General features: G+C 41.8%; 1 protein-coding gene across 16 annotated transcripts in view; it reads right to left on the bottom strand.

The window, feature by feature from the left end:
* Window positions 1-20,106, bottom strand: part of DST (dystonin) — a 356,441-nt gene that overhangs the window by 313,785 nt on the left and 22,550 nt on the right. For all 16 annotated transcript variants that reach the window (XM_048496838.1, XM_048496737.1, XM_048496783.1 and 13 more), the window contains exon 3: window positions 13,107-13,295. In XM_048496838.1, coding sequence (XP_048352795.1) covers window positions 13,107-13,295 — 189 coding nt within the window. The remainder of the gene's footprint in view (window positions 1-13,106; window positions 13,296-20,106) is intronic.

Below are 20,106 nucleotides of genomic sequence, written 5' to 3'. Positions count from 1 at the left end.
ACTACTGACAGAGCACGAAGGTTAAGTGCAATATTTAATGGAGTGCAAAAGTGAAAGTCATGCAAATAGTGCTAATATTCTACTATCCTATGACACAATACAAATAACTTCTACTATCCTGTAGTACAACACACAGAACAATTAATAACAATGTGTTATCCTGTAACAACATATACTACACCAAAACCAGCAGAGTAATGGGTCAAACTTCTTGCCAGGGAAAAAAATTATGACAGGCACTTGAATTCCAAACAGTCATAAATCAATATCGGTGTTCTGTATGTCACTTGGGTGCTCTGTCAGTCCCCCAGAAAAACTCTCAAGTGGGTTTTCTGCATAGTCAGTTTCCCATACTGCTGGAACTGGGAAAATTGACTTGAATATGCTAAGAGATCTGGATAAACACAAACCATGGTAAGCAGCATTTGGGGGAAAGCCTTCCTCAGTGGTCACATTAGTTTTGCCAAGTTTACTTCAGGGCTAAATTATTATATACAACTCTCACTGCCCTGTAATTAGAACGCTGCCATTTTGTACTCCAATGTGACCTATTCTCTTGTTCTTCTGTATAGTTTAAATAAGCTTCAGTTTACAGTGGCGTTGCTGGAGGACATGGAGAGGCTGAAGCTCCGGGGCGCCACTTTCCAGGGATACATAGCAACCCTGGTATTCATTTGTGATTTCTCATCCAAATACTAACCAGGGCTGTCCCTGCTTCCAAGATCCTGTGAGGTCAGGATAACCTGGGCAAATCCAGGTCAAGGTAAATAGCTCATGAGGAAAAGATCATCTCCTGCAATAACGATGTCGCCTAAACAATTTACAAACATAGGCACTATATAAAAGGATCCCTTTCCTGTTTTGAAGGCAATGTTTTATATGACACAATAGAATTTATATTGTTCACCCATTACTTGAAGTAGTAAGGCAGGAAGGGGAAACATCTGTGGTTATGCTCCACACTCTATGAGACAACAATGAACTGTATGTTACCAGCTTTTTCACGAACAGAAGGAGGATGGGCCACTTTTGACTACTAACAATTCTATGCTAAGGGTTACATGTCCCATGTGCACAAAGGCCACATAAAATGTAGACTACAGTTAGGTCGGGGAGTGGGAAAAGCCAGTAGAATCCAGTCCAGTTAGGTTTGGTGTGTATGTTAGAGAGAAAGCAGTGTTGCTTACCATAACTGTTGTTCACCTCTGTACAAACATACTTGGGACTGCGCTTGTGAAGGGCCAACTGCAGAGCATTTTGATAGCAAATTAAGAGTTTTAGCCTAATATGGCCAGACACATGCCTTGGCTAGCTACTTTCCCCACCCAGGTCATTTGACTAAAGAGGAGGGACGTGCTTCCTCCCTCCAGATCTTCCTTTATTGCTGCGAGTCACCACCCATACTAGATGATAGCCCACAGCGGGGAAAGCTGGAAGGACATGTATCTGTACAGAGGTCCACTAGATGAACAACAGTTACGGTAAGCAACACTGTTTTTCATCATTGTGGCCTCTGTACACCCCCACATGGGAGAATAGCAAGCATACATACTATGGAGCTGAGTGTGACTGTTTAATGAATCACAGATTGCAATACAGCTTGACCCAGGTTAATCTTAGTCCTAGCATCAACATCCACAGAGTAATTCTTGATATAAGTAAAGGGAGCAGACCACAAAGCTTCTCTGCATACGTCATTACGGTCCACTCTATTCTTAAAGGCTGTAGAAGTGGTCAGGGCCACTGTAGAGCATGGCCTGATAACAATTTGGCAAGGAACCTGGGTTTATAGATATCACCCAATGCGATAGAGTGGGGACAGACACTTGGGAACCCTTCTTGATGCCTCTGAAATCTATGAATAATGCAGCGTCCTTCCTAAAGGACTTAGTTCTAGTGATGTAGATCTAGGGAGTGCATAGCCCTCTCCTGCACAGACTGAGGGTTTTGAAATAATGCAGGCAGGACCACATCTTGAGAAAGGTGCAGTTCTGCAGGGGGTGCATGCATAGACATAGCATGCATAGCCTGGCTAACCTGACTGTGGAAGTCGCAGATGCCATAAGGCCTAAAAGCTTCTGGAGGGTAACAACCTTTTTCTAGAGATGTATTTGGAACCGGGTCATAAGGGCCTGAATGGCTTGGACCCTCTTTACAGAGAGAAAAACCTTGCCCACAGTGGAATCTAGGGCTGTGCCTTTGAATTCTATCCTGTGGTTAGGTCACAACTTGAACTTGGCTGTGTTGATCACCAGTCCTAACACCTGATCAGCTTGTAGGGCAGTATCCAGCTGATTCTGGAGAGATTTGGAAACAAAGAGCTAGTCATCCAAGAAGGGAAAATTAGTGACTTTTGTACAGACAAGTATTCTGCTACTGCTATTACCACCATGGACGTAGTCAACCTGGGGTGTCCTTGCCATGAGCACTAACTGGTCGACATAAGTCTTGTGCGCTTCCAAGGAAGACGCGTGGTGCTTAGAGTTCAGTCTCGAGTCAGTACAGCTGGACTCCCCATCAGAAATAGAAGTCTCCTTCTGAGTCTGTGTCATAAAGATGGTTGGTTCCAAAGAAGGAGGGGCAACATCTGCTCCTGCCTGCGGCCAAGGCTGCATCCTTCACAGGTCATTCCCATTCATGGAAACATTTCAGTCCCTCAGTCATAGGCCAGGAAGGCATATTCCCGAAATGGGGAAGGGTACGACGCCATAGTTCCTGCAAGTTTGAATAGGCTTCTGCTCCCCAGGGGGCTGAGGAATGTCAGCTAGTGCCGTCCAATCTGTCCATTCGTTCTCCAAGGAGCAGCTTCAGATGTCCCCCAAAGATGGAGTCAGGGAGTTGTGAGTGGTGAGCGTTGGCACTTCCTCTTCTGGGAGGGGAGGCCTCGTGGACCGTGTCCACAGGGGAGTAATGGATTCACTGCCCTGGCAAGCACCCTCTTTCAGCCTGCGCTGGTCAAGTTTTCTATAGGGACAGTAATCAATAGCATGGGGGAGGGCGGTTTATAAATACAATAAATAATAATAATAATAATAATAATAATTATTATTATTATTATTATTATTTAAAAAATCAAAGTTAAATGGAGGAAATACAATAAAGGCAATTAATACTTGGGCGGTGCCTGTAGTACGCTACACTGCTGGCATAATTAACTGGACACAAGTTTCCAATTGGACTTTACATCCTGGACAGAAAACAAGGTGTGAAAATTATGATCATGCGCCACATCGAAAGCACTGCATCCCAACGCAAAGTGATGTAGACATTGCACTCTACCTAGCAAGGTCAGAAGGAGGAAGAGGACTGCTCCACGTCAAGCAATCGAGTAGATGAAGAGAAAAGAGGCCCTGAAAGAATACATCCAAGAAAGTCAAGAGCCAGCATTTGAAAGAAAGTCCATGCTATTGAGATGCTGAAAGCCAAAAGAATCAAAAGAGTATATAGAGTCCAACAGCCAGTTACCCAAAACCACGAAAAGCAGCAGTGGAGCTAAACAAGCCACTCCATGGGCAATAAATTTGTAAGAACATGGAAGGTGGCTCAGACAGGGGAACTCTGTAAAGAAGGGAAACTGAAGGCCTGATTTTTTGCTGCCCAGGAGCAAGCATTACTGGGACAAACCTGCAATAAAGACACGAATTGAAAAGTCCTACAATGATCCAAAGTGCCAGTCTCTGCAAAGAGGGTGATGAAACCGTGGAGCACATCATCTGTTGTTGTAATGAAAATAGCTCCAAACTGGACTATCTCTCGAACGTCACAATAGGCTAGCAGCAATGGTGCACTGGAACCTTTGCAAAAGTACGGCCTGCCCTGTAGCAAGACCTGAGTAACGAAAGCACAAGCTCTCAGAGAAGACCACAGAAAATGAAGAAGCAAAAATACTCTGGGACTTTAGAATACAGACAGACAGACACCTGGCACACAATACCCCAGAGATAACAGTGATAGAGAAAAAACATGTTTGGATCATAGATGTTGCTGTGCCAGTTGACAGCAGGGTAGAGGACAAAGAGCTGGAAAAGATCACAAAATACAAGGACCTACAAATTGAAGCTTTGTCCAGCGATTGTGGCAAAAAGAACAACAGTAATCCCACTAGTAGTTGGTGCTCTAGGAGGAATCCCAAGAAATCTTGAAAAACATCTGGAAAGCCTAAACTTGGACAGAACATCAGTCCACATGCTGCAGAAAGCAGCACTTCTAGGAACTGCACATATTCTACGCAAATACCGCTAATATCCTAGGTCCTTGGGAAGGACTCGATATTCAGAGATGAATTCCAGACACTTGTGCTGTGTTGTTATGTGTAAATGATGATGATGATGATGATGATGATGATGATGATGATGATGATGATGATGATGATGATGATGATGATGATGATGATGATGATGATGCTAGGAGAGTCTTTCTCTAGGGAGAGACCTCCCAGCGAGGAAGCAATGGAAGGCTGGATGAAGCCAACTGGCTCTTGGGGAAGCCCCGGGTCTTCAGCGGGGAGCATCGTCCTCGAGAAGTGGGAATGTGCTCTCTATGCTGATTCCATGAGTTTAGTCTTATGTCTCACCTTCTTGGGGAGCCTAGGCTCCAGAGATGCCACAGAAGTAGAGGGACTATTGGTATTGGCCATGAATCCAGGTGCAGTGAAGCTGTGCAGAGCAGCCTTCAGCTGGTCTGCTCATTGTTTGCACACCTTGTTGGAGAGCTTCAGGAATGCTCAGCAGGAGGTTGGAATATGACAAAGCTCAGCTATCAGAGAGAGTCAAATTCACCTCTGCTCTTTATGGCAGCAAAGGAAAATGTGGAGGGAGGCAGCATATCCCTCCTCCCTAGTCACATGACCTGGGCAGAGAGAATAGAGGGTAAGGAGAGCTCTCCATATTTGGCTAATGCTCTTAATTTGCTATCAAAATGCTCCATGGTTGGCCCTGCACAAGTAGAACTGTACAGAAGCCTCAACAATGAACTACAACAATATATCATAGCTGATGCATGAATTTTTTATTTTGCTACTTCCGCTACTGAAAAGTATTACAAATATCTGAATTTTTGGGCAGCCCAAAAGTATTTTGGGCAGCCCAAGTATTACAAATATCTGCATTTTTGCGCAGCCTAATCCTGAGGAGGGGCTAAGCAGCTTTAGGAGCTGGATAGTGTATTTACCCCCCCCCCCCCGGGGTAAATGGCAGTCATGTCAGCAGAGAAGGCAAACTGGGAGGCAGGTGGGTGCTGCAGAGGTCTGCAGAGCCAGACCTGAAAGGCAGCCCAGCCTCCAGAGCTGTGTAAGCATCCTCTGGGATGCCAGCATGGCTGGGGGCTTTCCAGGCATATTCCCAGGAGTGGAGTTGACATTAGTCAGCTTCCACTGGACCTTCATGCTATGAACACCTCCAGTGGTGTAAGTCTGTTTCTTTGATGGGGTTCTTTGGGTGGGTGAAAGGAAGGATTTCAAATTTTCTTCCTGCCTCTGCCACCCCACAGCCCTTTTGGATGTGGCACAGCATCACCTTCACCAGCACTCCCCCACCCGCCACTGAACAGACTCTGCTCTCAGCATTTTAAGAATGCACAGTGAATATGATTCTGTTTTACAACAAAGAATATTTTATTACAGACATTTTATTTCCAACTAAATGTTCTAATTATACAAAGGATCCCACTGACATCCCAATTCAGGGTTTTGTCCCAAATATAGTCCCTGATATAGTCCCATCTCTTCCATCATCTTGAAACAGTTATGTTTCTTTTGTTTTGCACTACATATGCCTAGCTAAAGCTAGCACCAAAGAAATATGCACAACGCACATAAAAAGGTACCTACCAAATTTGAATGTAAACCTCATCTGCTTAATATACTTTTAAAATTACAACAATGCTCAAATTATAATTAATCACAGATTGATACAATCTCACAAAATCAAGCAATGACAGTGGAATGAAAGGAATTCTATTAAATACTACTGGTGTTTCCCTCCTCTAACTTTTGCTCCACAAAGCTTCAATATTAAATTCAAATTAGGTGTTTTTAGTATTCACTGTCAGTGTGAATCAGTGTGTTTTCTCAGTCCCTGAGACTGAAGAAGAATCAGCTGGAGCCATCTGCTTGCTAGCACTTTTAGTTCCTGTTTTCAGTTTGTGGCATGTTTAAGTTTGGATAGTGCTCCCCTTTCCATTCTCTGCCAGTCCATGCTGAATTCTACCCCTACATTCTTATAATTCTATTTTACTTATAAATATATTTCTATTGCAGCCTTCTGTGCTACAAAACAAAAAGACAGCTAACAACAAATGTTATATTACTATATATCAAAAATATTAATACATGTACAGATTCAAATTAAAGCAAGTTTAGAAAGCTGGGGGAAAAACCAGCAGCAATAATAAAGATTTTAATATTTTCTAAGTCCCAAAACCCTCTCAGTTGTCTTAAAATTGTTCTTGAAGGTCAACAAGGACATGGCATGTTGAACCACCAAAGGGAAGAAGATAATCCTAGGCAGATGAAACCACATACTGCCACAGTCCAAGCCAGTGGTCCAAGAATTACTTCAAGTAGAGATGGAAGAAAATCAGGAAAATATGTGATGTACTAGGAATTTGACTTTTATGCTCCAAAGACAGTGACAGTTTCCAACTGGCAAAAGTTCAATTTGAAGATGGATCCTGATTTCAGTGACAGAGCCAGACACTTGAGCTAAAAACAAAAATAAAAATTGTCTCCTATCTTGTTATGAGAGGTATGACAAGTGCTCTAGTAAATATGCCATGGGAAGTCAAAAGGAATACTTCAAAACTGATAAAGAGAGGGAAGGGTGAACAAAAGGTTTGTTGGAGACAATCTTTGGTTTCCTAAATGAGCTAGGGGGTTTGGCTACTAAGTCAAGCTAGTGCAAATTGGATCAGTTTGAACTAAAAACCGTTTAGTGGAAAATGTGAGTGTGGTCTGTATCAGCAAAAGTATTCATAAGCAGAATCCTTTCTGTGTTGAGATTTTTAAAATACTGTCACGCTGACTTATGGCGACACTGCAGGTTGTTCAAGGCAAGAGACTTCAGAGATGGAAGTGTCTGCACAGCATGCTAATAATGTGTGCAACATGTTATTAATGAACCTGGTTTTCCGTTTGCCTTCACACTGGAGATTTCACCCCTCCAGGAAGTGATTGCAAACAGTCTGGATTGCTGTGGCTCCCTTGGTTTCTCCAAAAAGATAGCTAGTTCAGCGATTTTTGTAAAACCCAGATTTTGTAAAACGCATAAAGGGCTAAACCTGTTCTGGGAAAGAGCCCTGTGCAAAGTTCTTCCCCAAAATGGGATAAATAGCTTCCTCAGTCCATTATATTACACCCACATCATCAAGATGGAAGAGAAATAATTTATTATTAAGATTTCTGGCAAGGGCACAGGCAGCCATTTTATTTCCACCAACCTCTACAGTACACTTCAAATTTGTAAAGCAAAAGATTGGTCCTCAAGTCTTCTTCACCTAATCAGTGAAATTCATTACATAGCACTACTTGCCAATTCTACTACAGTTGCTTGTAATCCCCCCCCCCCATATTGTACTTTAAAAATGCAAATCTGTCACAACAAAAATCTTCCCTTGAGGGACGATGTCCTGCTCTACAATTAATGGAAATAAAGACACTGTAGTCCATATGTGGAAAGAACTCAGAATATAATCCAACAGTAGGACTTGGCAAAAAATGACAAGAACAGCACAACCCGAACTAAATATGCCTCAAGCAAAAAACAAGAACTAAACCTTCATGTAAGAAGATGGTTCCAGATTACACTACACAGTAGAGCAACAAATATAATATGCATAATACAAAATTTCCCACACACACTTGCTAGGTTATGCTGTGCTTCATCTGAGGCTCTACTCCACATTCCTACCACCTTTGGAAATAACTACTAATGTCAGGGCCTTCTCCATTCTCTGTTATGGAACACTCTTCCTTCTATCTGGCACCATATCTGTGCTAGGTTATTTGGTTATTTGCCCAGGCTTTATGTGGTTTATGAATATAGCAGATTTGATGTGCTGCTGTTTTACCCTGCATGCTCATTTTTTGAAATGGTCATTGACTTATTCACTGAGGTTGCCAACCTCCTGGCAATCTCTTGTATTGCAACTGATTTACATACAACCAAAATCAGTTGCCATGGAGAAAATGACTGCTGGGGAGGGTGGAATCTATAACATTAGACTCTGCTGAGACCTCTCCCCTCACCCCACCCTCCCCAGATCCCCCCTCCCAAATCTCCAGGTATTTCCCAAACCAGAGCTGGCAACCCTACTATTCACTGCTGCTGTCATTTAACCATCTAATTATCTTATTGACTGGTTTTATTGTGTTCTAATTGTATTTAATTAGTGCTGTAAAGTGTCCTTAGAATGTAAATAAACAAAAATAATAAATGTCGCATTTATACCTCAGAAGGAAATGGTCCCATCTGTGAGAAAGAACAGTGGAGCATAGTAATGACTAGCTAAAGATTCACTGCACCGAACCCTTAAGCAAATAGAATAGTTATGCAACAGTAGTGTGCATCTGTGGCTTTCGCTTAGTGCAAATAAAATGCTCCCTGCAACTGCCCTTCCAACGTGCTTAGAATTAAGAAAAATGATGATACATCTGTCTCACAAATTAAAACAATTGCATTCTGTTAAGAAATTAAACACTAACATCAGCTCTGTCACAAACATACTATACCACCAGACAACACGTATATTATTTTCTCCTCCACCCAACAGCCTGCTCCTTCTTTTCAGCCTTACTTTCCATCCAGTTACTTCTCCCCACTCCTTTCACATTACAGGCAAACCCTCTATTATTTCCTGTCACCCACACCTAAACTTAAGTTGTGCCATGACTCACTAGCCCAGGAGTCTACTTCACTATCAATAAGTGAAGTACCTTTAAGCATACTCAAAGCCACTCACCACTGAATAACTGCAATTTTTTGCCTTCTCATGTACTTAGAACACAAGAGAGAATCACCTCTGAGCACATCTAGCCACAATCTCAACTTCCCTCATTCCAGTAGCCCAGTGAACAGAATAAGATTTTTGAGCGTGTGTGAAGCAGATTGTCAACACAGTGGAATAGGGCACCTTTTAATTTGTTGTAATGTTTTTTTTGTTGTGTGTTGATAAATGAGTGTGACACAAAAAAGAATTCTCTGTGCCCACACGCTCGATCTCTCATATCTGCAAACGTCAGTTGTATTTCCAGCTGGTTTCCTGCCAGTTTCATTGGTCTCGCAGTCCTACCCAACCAAAATGATCTAATGTGCATTTGGGACTTTTTGTGAGGAAAGCTTATAGGGAAAAGGCAAAGAGTAATTTAAATAAAATTAAATGATGGGGTTATACCTATTTCAATGAGAATATATGTGATCAACAAAAATAATTTTTAGCATATCTAGAGGGCATCAAAACTAGGCCTTTACAGAGAACTTTTACAGGTCCCTTCTTTGCGGAGCTGCTCTGGATTTCAACTTTGGCTGCCCTAGACATATTAAATGAAGAAAAATAATAAACACCACATCTGCTTTAAAACCCCAGAGATAGTCAGGTTTTCCTCAGAACACAGCTTTTAAAAATATGGCAGCCCCAATGAACAAGCCAAGTAGAGGTATGATGTATGCCTAAGTAATGGGAAATCAGTGTGCTATTTGTTTAGCACACAGGACAGACTGTGCTAAAAGGCCTTAAGCATAGTCAATTAATTGGGAGAGAAGGAAGAAGACATTTCTCAGCTTGGACAGAAGAGAATTAGTTCTAAACAGCAAGACATGACATGTTATTGATTTGGTAAGGCAGATACTGGGTTAACGTTCAGATGACCCTGGATTGTCAAATACTTCTTCCTCAACTTTGTTGTCAACCCCCTAATATGACTTTAGTAGCAAAAAGAGTTAAATTCATGAAAAGAAGGGAAAATTCTGATGAACATAATGCATTTTTTTGTAATTTTACAATTCTTTAGAACATAGGCCTTAGTTATTTAAAACGATGTGCACATTGTCTGAGCCTTAGGAAGCAGGATCTTGGGAAAACAGAAAGGATCTACTCCACGTAATTTATAATATGTATATGGATCTCTGTTGTACAAATATCAGAAACCAAAATACTATTTGAAACATTTATTAACATTCAGTGGGAATTCTCACTAACATATAGGTTCACTGGTGAGTGTTGTGAAATGTGCTGAGGTCATCTGAAAGCAAATGACAGACACTGACATACAATAAAATTACTACCTGCCTCTTTTCACGGTTCCACCCCAACATTCCCAAAGTATGTTGGAGTTCTGTAGTACTGAAGTGACCCAGATGACTCCTGCCTATTGCTATATGTCAGTGGCGAAGCTCCCACGGGGACATCCGGGGACACTTGACCCGGGCGCACCCCGTGGGAGTCACGTGGGGGGCGCAAAACCATCCCAGCGTCTCCCCTCCTCTGCCTGATCTCCGGCCGTTCTCCCCTTCTCCTTGCCTGTTCCGTCGTCGTCGCTTCCTCCCCCTCCTTGCCTGCTTGTCTTGATCGCTCGGCTGCTCTCCCTCACTCTCATTCACTTCTTCAGTTTTGATTTTGCTTCGCCTTGGAGGAGGGGAGGGAGGGAGGGAGGGGAAGAGGAGTGGGAGAGGGAGGGGGGGAGATGAAAAAAAGGAGCTGGGGATAGAGCCAGACGAGCCAGGAGAGTGGAGAAGAGATCATGCATACCCTTCTGAAACTTGCATTGGTAAGTTTTAAAAGAAAATGAAAGGTGTTCTTTTAGTTCTTTCAGTTTTACAAGCGGGCTTCACTAGGGGGCTAATAAAAACAAAAGCTAGTTTGTGGCTTTTACCTGTTTTCTTCCAGCATAAGCACAGTATTATATCTGTAAATTGCATTTGTATGAGATCTTTAGTGCATTGAATATGAAAATAATCCCTTCATAGGTAATGGTTTAGCACTATAAAACTGCATTATACAAACAGCACACAAGCAGCATAATTTGCATACTTGATTCCACTTGAAAAAGATCTATCTTTAAACCTTCCAGTCTTCCCCCTTGCTATTTTAGTTGCCTGTGGCTATTTTGTTTTTGGTATAGTTTTTAGCATATAATTTTATAATATCGTGTCTCTCTCAAAGTAACTGCAAAATGTGGTTTTTCACTACAGATAGTGGAATGAATAGTTAGCTAAGGGTTCCAGCCTCCAGGTGGTGGCTATAGATCTCCTGGAATTACAAATGATTTCCAGGTACAGAGATCAGTTCACCAGGAGAAAATGGCAACTTTGTATGGTAGATTTTGCATTGCACTCCACTGAAATCTGTCCTCTCTCTGAACCCCCCCTTCCTCAGGTTTCACCTTAAAAATCTCCAGGTATTTCTCAGTCTGGAGAAGGGCAACCCTAGTTCTGCGCAATGTAGCATGTTTTAATAATAGCTATCTCTTCAATGTTTGTGATGTGTAAATTGAAAACAAAGGAGTCGAGAAGAAGGAGCAGGGGATACAAACACATAGCTGTGCATCTGGGATTGTAGAGAGTGATGTGTTGGAATGCTTAGAGTAAACTCCCCAGAGTAAACTCTCTGAGGTTCAACAAAAGGCATAGAGGCCAAAGTCTGATGTTGCCTCTTGGCACTGATATTCAGAGGTTTAATGCCCTGAATGTGGAAGTTTTGCACAGTTTCAGCATTCAAGACAGATTTTTCAAGAGCAAGTCAAGAAAGTAGATTCTGAGTTTGTGCCCAAGCAGCCCACAGCAGCTTCTGGCCTTGGCTACCCAGGCGGATGAATGCTCACCATATAAATTCAAAAGAATACATAAGCCCCCGCCTTTCTCTCTCTCTGGGAAGAACCTTTTGGTCATCCAGGGTTACTTTGGGCTGCGCCCTTAGCAATTAAAGGACAAATCTGCAGTGTTTGGAATTCTTGTAGATACAAGTCTGAAATAGGCATTCAGAGAAAGAGATGGAAATTCAGACTTGTACTGTGTCTTACTTGGTCAGGTTTGATATTAATCCAAATTGGCTATTATTTTTGGCAGTGCTTGGGAGAAATGCAAAGGAATGAGTGGAGGGTAATAAAACATTATTGAAACAAAACATTTTGAAAGCATTTTAAGTCGTATGGCACTTAAAATACTTTTAAGTGTTATAACAGTTGTTAAACATTTTGAAAATGTTGTCAAATTTTGTTAATCTCTGCTGTGTGCCATGGCCCATTGCTGTGTTCAGATTTGTGAGTTGGGAAATGTTCTATAATGTGATGGTGGCTTTGAGATGACTTGGTGCAAAAAATCATTCTTTGGCTGTAGTGGGGGAGGGTGGTCTTTGGTCATGGGGGGAGGGGGGCTGCCTGGGGGGGCGCAAATCCAGATTTTGCCCCGGGCTCAATTTTCCCTAGCTACACCTCTGCTATATGTACATATTTTGCACTGTTAGTCTTTTCATTCCATACCATTTGGTGCTTTGCTCCTCATATCAGTAATTAAAATTGTTCAATCAATAGTTCTTGTCGTAATGAGTCAAAGCCTCTTACCCCAGAACGGACCACTGGGATGAGGTGTTTTTTAAAAGGAAGAGAAAGAAGAGAACCAAAGAAGAAGGAGTAAAGGTAGATAAGACCAAGAACGCAGGGAAGGAAGGAAGGAAGGAAGGAAGGAAGGAAGGAAGGAAGGAAGGAAGGAAGGAAGGAAGGAAGGAAGGAAGGAAGGAAGGAAGGAAGGAAGGAAGGAAGGAAGGAAAGAAAGAAAGAAAGAAAGAAAGAAAGAAAGAAAGAAAGAAAGAAAGAAAGAAAGAAAGAAAGAAAGAAAGAAAGAAAGAAAGAAAGAAAGAAAGAAAGAAAGAAAGAAAGAAAAGTAAGGATGATGTGATGAGGATGTGAAAGACTTCTACCTGAGACACTGGAGAGCTGTTGCCAGTCTGAATAGACAGTACAAACCTTAACGGAGCAATGGCCTCATACAATATAAGGCAACCTCACGTGATCTATAAAATATCTTAACAATACAACAACATTTATTGGGCATATTAAAATAGGCTCAATATAAAATATCTTTATAAATCACTGCACCAAGATTGTAAGGAAAACTTACAGGGTTTCGAGTTGGTGTAACTTGAACGGAGTGATAGAATTCTGGTTGGACTCGGCTACTCTTCTTGATTTTTCTTTTCTTGACAGACGGTTCTTGGTCGCTCAGCTGACGTGTTTCCACTAGGGGCTGTGTTTCTTCAAGGCGAGGTATTACACGTCTTCTAATGTGGCGAGGGCTTGGTCTAAAACTCTGTTTTAAAAAGATGAAAAGAAATTATATAGTGCCTGGAAATATAACAGAAATATTACAGGGTACAGCTAGTTGCTTATTTAATACATTTGTATCTCCTCATTCCTTCAAGGCACTCAGGACAATGTGCATCATTCTTATCTGTTGCATTTTATTCTCACAACAACCTTGTGAGACAGGCTATACCGTGTTCAGGATAAAGATGACAGGAGATTTGTGAATTCATCCACCATTTTCTGGACAGTCTTTGTTCTAGAATGCTCCGATGGGTCCTAGTGCCTGGGGAACAGAACTAGATAGGCATTGGGACCCAAGTGGAGCATTCTAGAACAAAGCCTGTCCAGGAAATGGCAGATGAATTCACAAATCTCCTGTCATCTTTATCTTAAACAGGGTATAGAGGCTAAGACAAGAGTGTCTGACCCAAGGTTATCGAGCAACCTTCAAGGGTTTGAACTTGGTTCTCCTAGATCCTAATCAAACATCACAACCATTATTCCAAGCAGACGAACTGTATGTATTTTTTTAATGATGGGCACGTATCTCCTTTAAAATCTTAATTTTCCACCTATTGTCAATTTTCTTTTTTCTCACAAAAAGAAAACATTAAATGTGAGTACTAATTGCATTATTTTGTCTTATTTAAAAGATAACAATGTACCCAACTGAAAAAGGTTACTACTAGAAATATTAGAAAATCTCCACTCAACCAGAGAGCTTATCTTTCAATTTAATTCTGAGTTTTTGAAGCCAAGACGAAAAGCGTTTTAAACCCATTGTTTGAATGGGAAACATTACCACCTGGACTGAATCCAATCAAAAATTGAAATTCCACTGGTTTCAGTAGGACAAACCTATATACTTAACTGTCCTGTTGAAGTTAACTCAGTTTGCTTTATTTTGGCTAGATTGTGCCCCGTGCATAATTTTGCCAGTAAAATCAGTGAAACATAAAATATTTTTCCAACATTTAGCAGATCATAACCAAAATTGTAATAACCAAACACAGATTTTTTTTCTGTAATACATTAGGGATTATTTTCTGCACAATCATTTTATTTATAGCAGAGAATACTACTGTTCTGAACCAGAAGGATGGGGGTTCCCAGTGCGTCAGAGAAGATTGCTGAAGCAAAACTACAAAAATATTTTTTTGTAAATATAAATGGCATTTACATTTTTAATTTAAAATTCTAGGTAGAAATAGAACAAACTAGACTCCTTGTAATAAAATAACGCTGGGTGTCCAGCTCAACAATGTCATGCTGAATAAAATATTTTAAGCATGCTTGTTTATGTAACAGAAAAATCTGTGAGGAGTTAAGCAGCTCTCAATGTGCTTAGAGATGCACGCCAGAGAGGGATTTAAGTGTACAGATGAATCTTGCTGAATAATTTCACCTCCGTCTTGCTTTTGGGTTAACAGTTAACTAATTACTGTGCAACAGTTCCTAAATCCATAATATGAAAAACAAATAATATAGCACTGAACTGCAACATGGGCAATATGCAGAGGTAGACTTTCCTGGATCTTAAATACACAAAATACGGAAAGATTTCTGTTTCTTTAAGACTCCGTCTGTTCCTAATACTGCCACTTACTCCTCACTGGAAGTCATAATCTTCTACTTATGACTTCACAATTGGAAAGGATTATGACGTTGTACAAGAAAATGGGCTCTGACTTTAGATGGCAAGCAAGCAGCAGGACATGTCAATGCTGGGGAATGTCTTAATGCATTTGTCTTCAGGCTTCTGAAAGCTTGTGATATTTACAAGCACTCTGCCTGGTATGATGACTTCAGTCCATAAATAATAAAAGCCAAATTGCAGACAAAGTACAATCTTAAACCAAAGTCATAATATATTGATTTTTCTGATTGCATCTTAACTGAGTCTTTCATTACAGAATTACAGGAACACTCTATAACAGCAACAACAGGACACAGGATCTGATTTGCAGAGGCGTAGCTCCAAGGGAACGGGGGGTGCGCGACGCGTCGGGCGTGCACCCCTGTGGGGGTGTGGTGGGGTGTGGCAGGGGCATTCCAGGGCAGGACAGGGACAGAGGACGCACCAATGCACCAAGCACTTTTCCCCCTTGCTACAGCTCTGCTGATTTGTCAATTGTAGCACTATATATTTGATTAGTTCTCTCACCAAGATGATCTCAAATAGAGAAGCAGAATTAAGACTGGTAAAAATTTACACTGGGTCCCTACACACAGTTATTCATACTTGGTGCCTACAATCAATGCAATGTATACAACCATGTCCAGAATGCAGTTAGTTCAGTTTCAGATGTCAGCTTCCTTGAAGATGGCAGCCATAACCCAGAAACAAAACCAGAAGCTAGTCACAGAAGTCTTGGTTTTGCAAGATAATTGCTGCCCACCTGATTGAGATTGCTGATCCAGTTAGTACATTTTGGAAGGAATCCTACAAAATCCTAAGTTCTATGATTTTCAATGAAGTCTACTCCCAGGAAAGCATGCTTAGGATTGCAACCCGTTCCACACTAATAAGCACAGAGATTGCCATAGTCAGTGCACAGTTTAGTATACTTGCATGTCAGCATGCCAGTCACCTTTGAAAGCATTATAGTCACTGGAAAAAAAACTGACATCTTTTACAGGCACCAAGTCACACAAGCGATATGGCTATTCCTGGAAGAACTGCCTGTATGAGCAGAGCATTCTTTAATGTTGCTGCTATTCCAACTGTCAATGAGAAAAGCTGCTTTTTAAATCCAAGAGTGAATATGCTTATTTGACAATGGAAAATTTGAATGGAAGTTCTGGCTGAGATTTTCTCTAAATACAAACTACTTTAGAACACCATCTTAACTGGTGAGAAATGTAGAATTTCAGATTCAACTGAGCAAAATGTAGAACTCAGAATCATAGAGCTGGATGGCCTTTATAGGTCATTTACTCCAACATTCAAATCATTGCTGGAAATTCAGAGCTGGTACATTCCCAACAGGTGTTCTGCCTCCACCTGCATATCTCCGGTGAGGGAAAGCACACTGCAACACCTCTCACTCCCTTTAGAGAAACAGAGGCCCAGCAGGGGGAAATTATGTTGTGGGGGTGGATGTTCGATAGCTGGCTTTTGCCTAGGCACACCCCACTCACGCACAAACCAGCCCTTTGGTCAAAAATCCTGTCAGAAAAACAAATAAGCTGCCATTAATTCTGAGGTAATCATGGAACTTTGAGAGGATTTTGACAGTTGAAACAAAACTAGATTTTATTGTACAAGCTTTCTTCTCAGGTTGTTGTTACAGAGAGGTTGTTAAGTGTTTCTGGTTTCTTTAGGCAGACATATACTTAGATGTTACAGATCAAAATGCAGTTTCACTTAAATATGGCTTTTTCAGTTACAAGATATAGCTTCACACATACACAGGTGTCTCTGCTTAGGGTAAACCTTTCCAACATGGTCCTGAACACTCTCCTAAAACACCCATCCTTAATTCCAAAGGGTCTCACACTGGCTTGGGACAGAATAAGCTCTGGGGTTTCACTAAACCCACACTAACTGCTAGTTAAGTTAAACACACCCTCATGAACTCTCTCCAGTTCAGTATCTAGGTGTGGTCTCCTCATGAGACAATAGCCAAGCCCTCTGTATGGTCTTAGAAGTGTCCCTGTGAAATAACCTTTCCCTCTTGTTTTCCACCACCACTAGGCCTCCTAGCCTCTAGTGAAAACAAGAATCTTTCCTCTCAGTCTTTGAGATCTCTTTGAGAACACTGGCCCCCGAGCTTTTCTCCTTCTGTCTCTGGCTCTCTGCCTCTAAACACAATCTCCCCTGACCGAATCTGAGAACTGACACGATCTGGGTATCACAGAAGCTCACAAAATGCTTCAAAATCTTTTCAATCTCTTAAACCCCCCTCTCTGACAGGCTTTCTCTGCTTTTATAAGGGCAAGCATACCCTCTCTGTGGCTCCTGGCTACTGCATTTCAGTCAGCCAATCAGGTTGATTTCTGGTTAACACTTGGTGCTCCTGCTCTGACTGAACTGAACCTTTTAAAATTAACTATTTTAAAGCCTGATCTGTCACACACACTATCTCCCTAAGTAATTGGTGCAATGGTCAAACTGCTCTCACCACCATGAAGTTTCTCCTAATGGTCAGCTAAAATCCATGCTTCTGTAACTTACTCTTGTTTGAAGGGCAGCACAACCCAGAGCCCTTGGTGGGCAGGGATGGCACCACTGCGGCAGCATTTCCGCTGCCGTCATGAAGGCTTTTCAGCAGTGCAGGAAGGTGAAAAATAAAAAAAACCCTCCCTACTTTCAGCACTGAAAAGCCCTCCATAGGGCTTAATGGACTTCTAGAGGCAAAGCAAGAGGTGGACCCTCTGGAATTCCTCAGCTATGCCAGCAGGAGCACTAACGTGGCGCTCTGCACCACATCTAGGCATGCAGCCACCCAATGTCACTTCAGCCCCTTCCCTCTGGATTTGGCTGTTAGTCTTGAATCCTACAATCATTTAGAACAAATTTTGCTCTCCTTCACATGACACTTATGGCAAGTGCTACCATGGCTCTGCAAAATCTTTTCTCCAGACCTAGGCCGCTTCCGCACGGCCACGCTGGGGGGTGCGTCGGCATATACGACGCCGACACACACACCCTGGGACCGTTCGCATGAATGGTCCTGGTAAAGGCAGGGAAGACGGTGCAACGCTGCACCGTCGCCCAATCGACGTATCTTCCCTGCGACCTTCCGGCACATCGCCCAGGCCAGGGGACACGCCCCCCTGCCCTGCGCGACTGCTCTGGTGTCACAGGGCAGGGAGGGCGTGTCCCCAGGCCCGGGCAATGCACCAGAAGGTCACAGAGAACCTCAGAGAACATCAGTTAGTTCACAGAGAACCACAGAGAATGTCAATCGGGAAAGGGGAGGGATGCCGCCTTCCAGCCGCTGCCCGAACAGCAGCGGCTGGAAGCCACTGTTTTCCAAAAACCTCACTCGGGAAGCGAGGTGGGAAAATGGCGGCTTCGCACCGCTGGGGGGGAGCGAGGGTGGCGCTGGTGTGATGCAGCTGCGCCCCCCATGCGAACAGCTCCCTAGGGACAGCGTTTTTGCCGTCCCTAGGGCGCTGTAAATGGCCCATGTGGAAAGGGCCCTAGTTCCAACATACCTAACTCCATCAACCTTTTTTCATACAAGTTGTTTTCCAAACTTCTGATTATCTTTTTTGCCCTTTTCAGAATTTATTCTAATTTCTTTACATTTGTTGGTGGGGCCAGGGCTGAACATCTGTAGTTATATACTACAGAGAGGCTAATGTAGTTATATATTACAAATATATACTATGATTCTTTACTTGAAAATGTAGCTTTTGCATACTGAGGTTATTTTGATTTTAGTTACTTTCCAGAACTGGTAGTTCAAGAAAAAAGGTCAAAAATTCCAGTGGACTAGTAAAGGCCCTCAGCCAAAGCAGCTGCTTGGGTTCTGTTTATACCTTTCAACAAAAAGAACTTTACATCTTAGAAAAGGTTTGACAATTAAAGAACAAAGTAATAATATCCTAAAAGCCAAATTAAAACGCTTTTGGAATTTTAAACTATCTTTAGAGAGCACATCTGCTATTTATATGAAAACAAAATTAAACTTTCCTGCTCCTGGCTCCTTTCAGGAAAATGCCACACACATTTTACCCTTCACTGTTTGAGTATGAGATTATCATAGGGCCAGATGGCAGTATATTTCCATTATAACTATAAATCCAGTTGCTGTTCCACCCCTCCCCATCCCCTTTTTTCCCCACAATTGATGTGTGGATTGTTTCCAATGAAATTGGGCTAAAACCTGATTCTTGATTAACAAGTTGCCAGCCTTCATATGATGGCGGGTGTCTCTTTACATAACATACAGTGCAATCCTAAACAGTGTTATACCTTCTAAATCCATTGACTTTCAATGGACTTAGAAGGATAGAACTGTGCTCTATGATTACACGGTTGATGACAGATGTCAAAGTGGTACAATTCAAAAAGAGAAAGCATATCCGTATGACCTCTTATTTTACAAAGAGGAGAGAGATTAATCTGCTATGGAAGAACCTTCTGCTTTCTACATCTGATTGACTGTCCCTTAAATATTAAAGGCAGAATAATTCAAAGATTACATATTCTTAAAGTAATTGACTTCAAGAGGGGATTGGCAGATGTGACATTAATAAATCTGCTGAGAACTTCCTAATACATTTTCAATTCAATTTTCTACTTTCAGCCTAAAGCTACCTTGTTTTATAATCGCACTAAAAATCCTGGGAACTATTCTGAAAACCATGATCATCAATGTCCCATTCTCAAGGTGGTCCCATCTGTGGATACTTAAATCCAGAGAGTGAGGACATGGACAGAAAGATCTTTCTACAGACCTGAGAAAACACCCTTGGTATGCAGCAAAATTAAATTAAAAAAAATAAACTGGATAGGTTAAAAGTATAAAAGAAGTTGATGTTCCCAGGACTCTCACCCCCAAGAGGCCCTTTGGTTTTGTAACATTTGATCCTAGCTTCTACATGTGTATGTCTCAGCATGGGCCTAGAAATGTTAGATGAAGTCTGCATTAACCTAATATTAAATGGAAATAAATCATGCTAAGGGCATAAGCAAAATAGTGCAATTCCCCCATCAATCATGCAAAGCCCATCCTACGAGGGAGTCAATCAGAATACTGTTTCACCCAAGGATCTCGGCACCTCCTCCCTGATAATTTGACCTTAATGAATGACCCAGATCTCTAAACAAGAAGCAATGGGGCCAATTTCAGCAAGTTTCT

The sequence above is a fragment of the Sphaerodactylus townsendi genome, linkage group LG01 (genome assembly GCF_021028975.2).
Source record: "Sphaerodactylus townsendi isolate TG3544 linkage group LG01, MPM_Stown_v2.3, whole genome shotgun sequence".
NCBI lineage: Eukaryota > Metazoa > Chordata > Lepidosauria > Squamata > Sphaerodactylidae > Sphaerodactylus > Sphaerodactylus townsendi.
This window is presented reverse-complemented; position numbering and strand designations above follow the sequence as displayed.